The sequence below is a fragment of the Babylonia areolata genome, chromosome 21 (genome assembly GCF_041734735.1).
Source record: "Babylonia areolata isolate BAREFJ2019XMU chromosome 21, ASM4173473v1, whole genome shotgun sequence".
Taxonomy (NCBI): Eukaryota; Metazoa; Mollusca; class Gastropoda; order Neogastropoda; family Buccinidae; genus Babylonia; species Babylonia areolata.
The window spans coordinates 34,302,341-34,315,137 of NC_134896.1; the positions used below are offsets into that span (position 1 = coordinate 34,302,341).

Here is a 12,797-nt window from a genome sequence, read left to right on the forward strand (position 1 = left end):
GGGCATCAATTGGCAGGACTATACCACCAACATCGAAGTCCTGGAGAAAGCTGATCTCCCAAGCATCGAGTCAATGCTGATGCTTCGACAGCTGCGCTGGGCAGGTCATGTAGCATGTATGGACAACTCCAGAATGCCAAAGGCCATCTTCTACGGTGAACTGCGTGAAGGTAAATGCAGCGTTGGAGCTCCACGCAGACGCTACAAGGACCAACTGAAGCAGCAGATGTCACGTAGCGAAATTGACCACCACAGCTGGGAGACAATGGCAGCAAACAGATCTGCCTGGAAAACTTCCACCAGGAAAGCTGTCAGGAAATTTGAAAAGAAAAGAACACAGACAGCCAGGGAAAAACACGAGCGGAGAAAGGAGGCATCATCTCAAGTTCACCCCTCCAGCGACCAGCCAACTTTCACGTGCGCCAGCTGTTCCCGACAATGCAAGTCCAGGATTGGCCTGTATAGCCACCAGAAGGCTTGCCTTCTTTCCAGTGATCTTCGGATACGAAGAGACTGCCATCATCATGGCTAATGACTTGACTCCTACCTGTAGTTGCAATATGGGCTCAACTGGCAAGTCTGGGATTACCGGTCAAGAGTCATCCACTTCATGGACACGTCTTTGGGAGTGTGGCTTGTATGTATCCCTCAAGGCTGACTGAATGAATATACTACTAAAAGAAGTATGACCTTGTCACATACTCAAAAACCTCAAATGAATCTCCACAACAGCATCAATATGATGCTCATCCTCTTTGTTTGTAAGCTACTGTGTATACATGTCAATTGTTAATCATTCCCTTACTCACTAGAGTGAGTTATTAGTTTTTATGTGTGTGGTTATTATAAAGTTATTTTTCTCAGTGGCTTTGTTTCTTCTTTTTTTTCCCTTTTTAAAATTTTGTTGTTGTTGTTGCTTATTTTTGTTCTTGCAAGAATAAGAAAACAAAATGAACAACCAATTCAAATTGTTCATCTGCACACACACACACACACACACACACACACACACACACACACACACACACATGAACTCACACAAAGAATTAATCAGATGAAAGAGTAACATAACAGAACAATTTTTATTTCATTCCTTTGATGAGATTATTTCAGTTTTGAATATATGACCATGCAAATGATGACAACCACACCAGTTCTACAGATATGCATTTGATTTGTTTCCTCAGGAGAGGCATGACTTTTCTTAAGTAAAAAACTCTTTTCCTATGACCAGTCTTGAAAAACTAATGATAATGGTTCTTAAATAAATGGACATTGAACATGACCAGACAACTGGAGAGAGAGAGAGAGAGAGAGAGAGAGAGAGAGAGAGAGAGAGAGAGAGAGAGAGAGAGAGGGTGGTGGTGGTGGTGGAAACCCCCCCCACCTTTTCTTCCATTTTATACGACAGGTTCTGAATATTCAAATGATTCTAAAAATGAGTAATGAAAAGCAAAAGCAAACAAGAACAGAAACAGCAGAGAGAAAGACATACTGACTGGAAGACAAGCACACATGCAAGCAAGGCACACATATCAGAACATTGCCCATGACTTTTGTGAACAGTCAGAAATTATTGTTACACGAAAACCCAAGAACGAAAAAACACATGATAAAACAGTGGATGTATCAATGTTCAAGAGGAACTGATTAGAGCAATATGACCAGAAAATTTTTCACTGACTTATTGGACGAACATACCCGGATTGAATTTTCAGTGTGCATAATACTTATCAGATATCAGCAAATATTACCGATAAATCAATCAATAAACAATCAAAAATTGATAAACTGCAAATAAACTGATTAGAGCAACATGATTAGAAATAAATTCACTGACTGATTTCACAGACATGCCCAGTAGTCCTCAAGGACTGACTGATCACATTCTATATTCATTGTATATAACAGTTATAAGCAATCAGCTCATATGACCAGTATACCAAGATCATAGTCCACATGAACGATAAACCAACTGTCAAACAAACAAACAAGAAAATATAAATCAATGAAAGCAAACGTATTCAAACTGAAAACAAATAAAAGCTGTCGTTTCAGAGGTCACTGTAAATGACACAGACGGGACTGTCAAAGGAACAACGATGCAAGTACAGATCAGATGAACAAACACAGATGATTGTTTCGGCCTTGGTGTCCTGGTCATGAACAGTGAACATGTCTTCCTCCACAAAGTTTCCAGCTTTAAAAAGTACAATGAACCCCCCCCCGCCCCCCCACCGCCCCCCCCCAAGGGCTGTGCATGAGCTTGCACACACAAGAGAAGTCTGGTATCACCCTTTACTCCTCCTCTTCTCTCACCAGAGGCACTCCTGAAACAAACAACAACAACAACAAAAAAAACAACCTTAGTCATCAGAACACTATTCAAGATGTTTACATGTAACACATACATACACCACACTGCATGGACTATCTGCTTAACTGATATTCAACAATGTGTGAAAGATTGGTATTATCTTCATGTTGTGTGTTTTCATTTATCTCCTTTGTCTCTTGGTGAATTTCAGCCAAAAAAAATGAACTGTTCTTTACATTGTTATAATGTATCATGCATTCCTAATATGGTATTTTTCACACTTGGAAGCCCATTCATTTTATGTTGGCCAATGGATAAGTGAGATAAAGTTGTGTGGTTTCTGAGAGTCAAAATCTAAAAAAATTCAAAAGTTATCAAAGTGCAGTTCTGCACAAAATGGTTCAGTGATGAAGAAATGTGTGCAAGTGTGTGAGTGAGTGAGTGAGTGAGTGAGTGTGTGTGTGTGTGTGTGTGTGTGTGTGTGTGTGTGTGTGTGTGTGTGTGTGTGTGTGTGTGTATGTGTGTGTGTGTGTATGTGTGTGTGTGTGTGTGTGTGTGTATGCGTAAGTGTGTGCAAACGTGTGTGCATGTATGTATGCATGCATGCGCACGTGTGTGTGTCCACAGATACCTACCATCCAACTTCTTGAGCTTGCGGAAGTTCTTCAGGGCATCATCTCTGTAGGGAGGCAGGTTTTCCGGCCAGTTTTCTTCAAGAGGGTTACCTGCAAATAACACAATTACTTGTCTCAATCTATTCTGGCATACTTCATAAAGTCATAGATTAGATTCACGTGTAACTACTGCATATACGTTAACAAAGATATGGACATAACCAGAATGTTCATGTAATAATTTTAAAGGGGTGGGGGCGGGGAGGGTGTGTGTGTGTGTGTGTGTGTGTGTGTGTGTGTAAAATATGGGTGGAACATGATAGTCAGATAATGTATGAATTTATATTCTTCCATTCTCTAATGCATGTGCATATGTGCGGGTTCATATCTTTTTTTTGTTGTTGTTGTTATCCCTTCCCTTCCTCTAATACAATCCAGCAATGATTTTGCACAAAACTAAAGAGGCACATACAACTATGAAAGATAGTTTCCTCCCTGCCAAACTAAAAGGTATGAGGATTGTTATTTTCAATCTGATCTGAACACTGAATAAATCACAAAATGCTTGTCCTGTTTGATTCCTGTAATCATTAAAAAAAAAACCAACCCCATAAAATTAAAAATAAATCCTCAGCACGTTTTCAATAAAGCGAGAGAGATTTGAGCAACACTTGAAAATTCAATAAAATATCCCCAGTATGAGTATATCACGCATATCCCTTGTGACAGCCTTTATTAACACATCAGTACATCAGGCATATCCCTGCCAACAGCCTATATCCCTGCAAATAACCAATAAAAAACAAAAACAAAAACAAAAAGCACCCAAGCAGTTGCCTCTGAAATAGCATGAACATTTTGATTGAAAATCCAAACTGGATACTGACAATTTGACTGGGCCAATCAGGAGTACAATCAGACTGATCTCTATCAAATCAAGTAACACATGTCCTTTTGCATGGATAAATCAGTATAAAAGCTGCAAAAGCTTGCATGAGAGAAAAAAAAAAAAAAAAAAAAAAGACATGAAAAGAGAAAAGAAGAAAAGAATACGCTGAAGACACACGGAAAAGCAAGGCAGACAGGCAAAAAACCCCAGACATCTATACAAAGTGTCAGAAAAGAAATCAGAGAGACAGAAACAATCAGATAAGAAGGTTATAGACACTGACTTACCAATGAACAGAAGTTCTGTCAGACATGGCAGCTCACCCTGCAAAGAGGAAAACGAACATCAGCAAAAGAGAACGCAAATGAGAAGCCAACTGAGGTCAATTATCTGTCGGTCTGTCTGTCTGTCTCCTTCTCTCTCTTTCTCTCCCATGTACACACACACACACACACAACACATACACACCATGGAGCAAGAGATATAAATTTTGCAATCATCATTCTATTTTTCCCAATTAACCCATTCTACCCCATATCGCAAATTGCAACGGTGTGGTAAAATCACCTTTCATCTTTGAATTATTGACAGTTTAGAGCTGTGTTTTACTAAATTCTTGTTTCTTGAGTGGATGATGTTACTCTTGAAGAACCATCTTTTTATGACTATCTATTTTATTCACAATGAATCATAATTAAACAATTAATATACTCAACTTACCAGTTTCAAAAATTCAGCATGGTCTTTCACATTGTTGTTGGACATGTATAAAATCTGAAACATCACACCAGAACCAGACTGTGAGATGTGGGGAACTTAATTTGAAAAAGTATGTACCACAAGCAAAACAACAACAACAACAACAAACAAACAAACAAACAAAAAAACAACAAGAAGCAAAACAACTTTGTGAAAACTGAGCAGAAAAAAAAAAATCAGTTGTAATCCCCTCCACCCCCACCCTCTACTGGCACAGGATCTGGATGGCAGGGGAATGCTAACTGTTGAACCCTTCCCACCCACCCCTCCCATACCCCCCTCCCCCTCCCCACCCCCTCAAGGAAACCTATTGATTTGCAAAGCTATGCACTTCATATACCATGCACAACATTACCCATGATTTGGAACACGCCTTCTCCTGTCTTCCCCTACTCTCTCTACCATCTTATATCATTAAATAGGAAACAAAGGGAGGAAGAAAAGCCAATAAAAGAGGCAAAACAGATCCTTTTTCATAACATGCCCAAGTCGCACACAGAGGCAAATATCTATACCTTCAGTTTCTTCAAGACGTTCAGGCCTTTGAGTTTCTCGATCAAGTTGTATGAAATCCACAGCTCCTCCAGTGTTTCACCAACCGCTTCCTGTTGAAGCAAAGGAATCAATGAACACGGGAACAACAGAATAAAAAAATAATATAAAATGCTTGTGCATGTAGCAAAATACAAACTCAAATTCATGTCGTTATTTTTGCTGTTGCGCTGTTGTTGCAATCTTTTCTTTTCCAAGCTGTTTCACACGTAGTCATAGATACACACACTCAGACACCCATCCACCCCCTCACCATTCCCCACCCACCCACACCACACACACACACACACACACACACACACACACGCATTGCTGCAATTCAGTGTCAAGCCATGGAAAACAGCCACTGGATGCACGAAGTAAACTGAACACTGAAAACAAAGTCAAAACATACCTTCCAGAAAGGCCTTCCATTTTAGAAACAACAAAAACAACTGCCAAACATGCAAGACATTTTACCACGAATCACTGTTTGATGACACAAGAAAGAATTAATTCAGCTTCTTGAATCAGTCTGTTACTGATGAAACAATAGAACTGGACATGAAACTGGCGAATCTTAGAAATGAACTAAAAGTTTTATTTGTAACATATTTGTATTTCTTTTTATCACAACAGATTTCTCTGTGTGAAATTTGGGCTGCTCTCCCCAGGGATAGCGCGTCGCCATACTACAGCGCCACCCATTTTTTTTTGTATTTTTTCCTGTGCGCAGTTTTATTTGTTTTTCCTATTGAAGTGGATTTTTCTACAGAATTTTGCCAGGAACAACCCTTTTGTTGCCGTGGGTTCTTTTACGTGCGCTAAGTGCATGCTGCACACGGGACCTCGGTTTATCGTCTCATCCAAATGACTAGCGTCCAGACCACCACTCAAGGTCTAGTGGAGGGGGAGAAAATTTTGGGGGCTGTGCCGTGATTCGAACCAGCGCGCTCAGATTCTCTCGCTTCCTAGGCGGACGCGTTACCTCTAGGCCATCACTCCACTCAATGGTTGCTGCAAGGTCCATGTTTGAATTCCTGAAACCACCTTGTGGGTCAAGGATGGGCTTTTTTTTTTTTAAGTTCCAAAGGTCAACATAATTATGTACAGACCAGCTGATACCTCCACCACTTTTATGACTATTTGCTGCCAATATATCAAGAACACATGATAAAGATTGTATGTCTTTGTTAACATTTGGTGGAGTATGGAAATATAAACATGTCCAGCAAGCGTTAGGAGTATGGCTGATGAAACTGAGAACAAATTCTGAATACATGTACAGGAACTCAGGAAAGCTGATAAAAAAAAAAAGTCAGCAGCCTGTCCAAATGAGAACTTATACACACATCAAAATAACAGTACACAATCAATAATATATATATATATATATATATATTTTTTTTTTAACTGATAAAAACAAACAGACTCAACAAAACTGAAAGCAAAAGCATTTGCTCAACCATGCATTTTGAATTCAACATAAACACATTAAACTTTACACTAATTCCTTTATGGAATGGAGAGCATGGTAAACGAATATGGCATTTGGCAGAGTATTATCTTTTCTTTTCTGTTTAATATATACTTTTATATGAGCACAAAAACCAGGCAATTTAGTGTTGACATATCAAAAGAGCTGTCATTCCCACTGTCCATATTGTATAATAAGTCTCTGGGCTCTGACACAGTACCTACAGACTGTGAAAAAAACAACAAAAACAACCTGATGTTACAGCAATTTCTGAAAAAAGGATCCAGATATAAGCCACAGAATTGTAAACCAGTATGACATGTATAAGTTTAGAGTCGTTTGTAAGAGAAGCCAATATTTTTCATATGAATACAGATAGATTGTATGCTGAATACCAAAAATGATTTTGGAAGCAGAAGATCTTGAGTCACACAATTTATATGGGCGATGGAGGAGGCAACCCAGTTTCTTAATGATGACAACCCAGTTGACAATAAAATGAAAAGATCTGGATTTTCATAAAGCCTTTGACAATGTGCCAAAAGAAAGACATTCGGGGAAAATGGAAACTTGTGAAATTGTCATCAATATATACAAATGGACAAGAGATTTTTTTTCAGGTATTGTTTGAAAGTTCAGAGGTGGGGACAAGCATTTCTCTGTGGCTAACATTCACTGTGACATCCAACAAGGGAGTATTTTTGGACCAGTATCAGTCTGTGTTTTTTGTTGCTGTTTTTTGGGTGATGATATTAATCAATAATATGAAAATGAACAGTCTAATTCATAGCAAGATTTAAACAAACTACAAGCTTGGACAGAGAAATGGAATTTGTATTTTAGTGTAGCAAAACGCAAAGTGATGCATGTTGGTAGAAAACATCTGAACAAAACCTATACTGTGCAAATAAATACCAGCACAAGCGCAATAAAAATGTGTGAAAATGAAAAAAAAGTTCTAGAAGCAACAGCTCATGTAAGGTCTTTGCTTTGACCAATACACCCAGAACTGCATCAGAAAAGCAAACAACATGATTAGTCTAATCAAAATGATGTTCACTTATCCTGACCATGACATTTTTGTTAAACTATACAAAACCTTGGTAAAACCACACTTGGAATATGGAAACACGATATGGTGCTCATACTAAAAGCGCCAATCTGATACTTTCAAGAAGGTGCAACAAAGCTATATGAAGCTTGCAATAATAGGTTGACACATGACCTATAACGATCAACTATCTCTAAAACAATTTTTTCTCTTGATGAGCAAAAACCTAGGTAAATGAAGTATGGCACCTTGACTGAATGACACGCATGTTATTTTATGAAAAACAGGACTGTTTAGAAGCTTCACAACTTTTGCCCCCACACTACTTTCACCGCATGTAAAAGCCCACAAGAAGAAACTAGTGCAGCAGGAAAAGGAGAAGAAACTGCTGCTTCTTCATTCTAGCATTTTCTGAATTACCACACCCTCACTGACCCTTCCCCTCCATCCCAAAGCATGCAGAATCACTCTTACACACACACACACACATCATAATAATGTATATGTGTGCACTCACAAGCAGACATAATTATGTGTACTTTGGTCACCAAATAAGTACACATGCAAAACCTACCACAGCTCATAAATTAGTAGAACAGATAAAATGAATAAATCGGTCAATTAAACAAGAAAGCAAGCAAGCAAACAAATGAACAATCATAAAAACACACATAAACGAACAACTGAAAAGACCACTCTGGTAACACACTTACCTTGAGTTGTGTTTCCTGATTTCACAACTACTGACTGCCAATTGATAAAAAGAAAAAAAAAACCCATTCAGTCTGATCTAAAATGAATGGAGAGAGAGAAGAGATGTTGAAACACATGCAAAAGGGAGGCCAAAAAAAAGAAAAAAAAAAAAGAAAAAGAAAGAAAATAAGAAAATGAGAGACAGACAGACAAATAGAAACAGACAGAAACTGCATGTGTGTGTTTCTGTAACATTGTCAACATGATTATGGAAGAGAACTTCTTGTGTTTATCTATTCAAACTAGACCAATGAGAATATGTTCTGTGACAAAAAGAAAAACAGCATAATCATGAAATCTGCAGCCTGCAATATCGCTGTTCTGCGATCCAGGTTTGGACTGTATGCTCACATCCTCTTCTTCTTGATTATAGGCCTTCTGTTACAACATAATTATGGCATGTGGTTTCCTAATTTGAAATACTGCTTCAGTAAATGACTTCATGTGATGTCAGTACCAGTATATGTTTTGCTCTCTTATGTCCAAAAAATGATCATAGCATGAGGAAGTCTTTCTTCTTTAAGTGGGTTTGCAAGAAGTTCTTTTAGAGATTAAAAAAAATCAAACATGCAGGTATTTCTTTCAAGGCAATTATTTTTTTGGGGGGTATTCTAGTAAAGCCTGCATCATCATAAGGAACTTTGTTACAGGTGGATACAAAAAGCACAGTAAAAAAAAAAAGCATGTGGTTTAAGAGATTTGTTTTATTTCCCCAATAAGTTTTAAAATCAACTTACCAGGCCAGTAAAACTCTTGATGTTGTTTCTTCCAAGTGACAAAATTTTCAAGTTTTCTGAAAAGAAAGAAAAACAAAATCTTCAGTGTTGGTTGATTTTGAGAATGCTGACTAGTTCTTAATTCTTCCATCCTATTATAATCATGTTGTGACTATCCTCAGTTCAATCAGTGACAAACTTTACTCACCCACACATGCTCTCCTTCAAACTTCTTATAAATATATTCAGGGACAGATCTTATTTTCCACGGACTCTTTTTAATTCAGTCAGTCATAATCCTTACTCTCTCCCATTTCTCTTTAGCTCTGTGTGTGTGTGTGTGTGTGTGTGTGTTCCTGTGTGTGTGTGTGTGTGTGTGTGTGTGTGTGTGCGTGTTTGTGTGTGTACATATCCATGTGCACATGCACATCTGCATGCATAGGCATACATGTCCAGGTATACATTCAGGTGAACAATGTATTATACTTTTTTATTTTTAAAAAGCTCCATTGTTTTGCGTTACACTGAAACTCTGTTAGTGATGTTTTAAACGTAACACTTACTGAGCCCATTCAGGTTTGCGATTTTTTCGATGCAGTTTGTAGATAAGCTCAGTTTTCTGAAACAGATGCACAGGAAAGTGGAGCTGAAATGACTGCTATCTGTACATCATGCATGTACACCCACACTCACTACAATAGCATTCATGGACAACCAATTACATAACCTATGTGTCATGGAGGTGAAGAAAATGAATATTTCCAAATATAATGTACACAACACACACACACACACACACTGATCATTCTTGTTTTTTCAGAATAACTGAACACATACATAGTACATCTACTAGTGAAGTCACATCTTTACAACAGGAAAAAAAACATACATCACTTTTCTAAAATCCTGTGTATGTGTATGTGTGTGTGTGTGTGTGTGTGTGTGTGTGTGTGTGTGTGTGTGTGTGTGTGTGTGTTTTATCCTGATGTGCATTAACAGTAGCATTATGCAGATTTCTTACTGAGAGAGAGAGAGAGAGAGAGAGAGAGAGAGAGAGAGAGAGAGAGAGAGAGAGAGAGAGAGAGAGAGAGAGAGAAGTTACTGACTCGCAGCATGCAAGTGTTGAGAGGGAAGCATCCATTTTCTCGATGGGAGGAATCTGTGCAAAGAGCTTCACCTCTTTACAGTCAGATGCCTTCTTCTGTTCTTTCTCCTCCTGTAACAACACATAAACACACACACACACACACACACACACACACACACACACACACACCATGTTTGTGTGTGTCTGTGTGTCTGTGTGTGGGGGAACAAAAAAACAAAAAACAAACAAACAAAAAAACAAACAAACAAGAACCTGTTTTTTCTCCACTTTTACAATAAATGAGAGATTACCATAAAGCATATTCATAAGACACTTTATTCTAACCACAGCAGTTTTTATTCATTTCGCATCGTGTAATGTTCTCCCTTGCATGGATATTTTTCATTTAAACATGTTCAATGAAATGAAGATAGTACCAGACATTATATTTCATATAATTATACAGTTTATTTCTGAAGATGTGTTTTCTCAAGGAGAAGTAGTTCATTATACAGGTCTTCACAATAATTTTTTTTCCCCCAGTGCACATACAGAGAGAAAGAGAGAGAGACTCAAGACTCAGATGGTTAACTATAAATGTTAGCATTTACTCAAACCATAAAATCAACTAAATATATATGTCTGAATACTGATGATAAAACAAAGCAAAGGCTTTGATGGGAAATATAAAACTATACAGAGAATATAAATGCTCCAAAACACATGTAAAATGTTCAGTGCACACACACACACACACACATGCATGAATGCATGCATGCATGCACACACAAGCACATGCAGTACATGCGCACACACAAACACACCCACACAAAAAAAAACAACACACACACAAACACACACACACACACAAAGAGAGGGAAACACAGGCTGTACTTTACATAATTTCTCTATCAAAAGATGTAGACTTGAATACACATTTCACTTCACACACAAATGAGGGACTGCAGAGACATAAGATGACATAAAGAGAAGGAGATACAAAAAAAATTCAGAGTAGAATAGATGACTTACAAATTTGGCAAGAGCCTCCTTGATTGTCGTTCCTTTCGACTGAAAAAAAAAAAAAAAAAAGAGTGAAGTTGAAGATTTTTTTCTTCTTCAAAGCTGAATAGGTTACTTCAACTGGCATAGCAAACATTAATACACAGACACACTTAGATACACACACATACACATATCATGTCACTGTGATTGAGGATATGTGTTTGTGAATACACACACACACACACACACACCATGTCATTGTGAGTGAGGATATGTTTGTGTGTGTGTGTGTGTGTGTGTGTGTGTGTGTGTGTCCACATGGTGGGACCTTGGTATGTATGAATGTGTGCTGGTGAAGGGTGTGGCATAGCACCTGGACATCTGTGTGACTACATATTTGTGCATGTGCTTTATGTATCTGTGTGTGTTGCTCATCAGCTGAACTCTGTGTAGTTTGTTTGTCTTGGTCAGTCATAAATGAAAACAATACATGATGGTTCTTCTTCTTCCATTTGAGTATCAACAATCATCACAGTTTGATTTCAGTGATACTGTTCTGGTTGAGGTCCAAAGGTTGGATGGTTTAAAATACATTTAATACACACACACACACACACACACACACACACATTTAAAGCCAAGCACCACCATCACACTAACTGACTAACACTCAATCTATGACAAATCTGGCATAAAACTCTCTTCTGATAAAGCCTTGTTTCTCTCTGTCGTCAGCTTTGAATCTAAGGGCTCTGCCACCACCTGCGAGTAAATTCCCCTGCCCCCCCCCAACCCCCCCTTTAAAATTAATTAATTTATATATATATATTTTTTTTTAATATATAATCAACTGCACAGTCGTTCTAATCAGACTTATGACAATGAAGGTTGATATCGAGACCACTATAGTCCTTTAAGAAAGAAGAATAAGATTGTTTTATCAAGTATTATTTATAGAGGATTGTTTTTGTTAAATATTACAAAGGTAAACTGTAAACTTCCTTAAACAAAACTTGAAAAATAAACGAAAAAGAACTTGATCCATCGCCTGCGAAGTTGAAGGCAGAGGAAGATTCCTTGCCATCACAATTCTATGATTAAAAAATAATAATTCATAAGTATACCAGAACTGCAAAATTCAGCCTTGTGAAAGCACTGATTGACGGATAATGATGGGAATGATGATTATGCCGATAATGATGATAATTATTATAATGATAATAAAAGCTCGAAAGAACTCGGGACCCACCATCTTGAGCTGCTGGTTCGTAACTTGGCGACGCGAACTCCAAACAAAGGGACAGTACTGACCACTACAATGCTCTTTCCGGTCAAGGGTAGTGATTTTTTTTTTCTTTCCGGAATAACCACACATTTCCCCAAACACACATGAAATAAGCAGATGTCTTCAAGAATGCTTCGGAAATCACGTCACTTTGTCTATCCTATAATTTCAATTTACAACAATTTTGTCCTGGTTGTTCAAGCGTCTGAGATGTTTTCCAGCGTCAAAGATCTGATTTCAGTAATTCTGCGCACGCACGCGGGCCGGCGATGTGCGTATGTGCGCGCGTGCGTGCGTGCGTGCGTGTGTGTGT

The 12,797-nt window shown here is 38.1% G+C and overlaps 1 protein-coding gene across 1 annotated transcript; it reads right to left on the minus strand.

Annotated features, from left to right (window-relative positions):
- Positions 1-1,068: 1,068 nt before the first annotated feature.
- Positions 1,069-12,531, minus strand: LOC143296384 (dynein axonemal light chain 1-like). Its single transcript, XM_076608268.1, has 10 exons — positions 12,449-12,531; positions 11,227-11,265; positions 10,214-10,323; positions 9,671-9,726; positions 9,129-9,184; positions 5,095-5,184; positions 4,541-4,594; positions 4,108-4,144; positions 2,953-3,042; positions 1,069-2,330 (listed from the first exon to the last, which is right to left on the minus strand). The coding sequence occupies exons 1-10, from the start codon at positions 12,449-12,451 to the stop codon at positions 2,299-2,301; spliced, it is 567 nt and encodes a 188-aa protein (XP_076464383.1). The 5' UTR covers positions 12,452-12,531; the 3' UTR covers positions 1,069-2,298.
- Between the last annotated feature and the right edge of the window lie 266 nt (positions 12,532-12,797).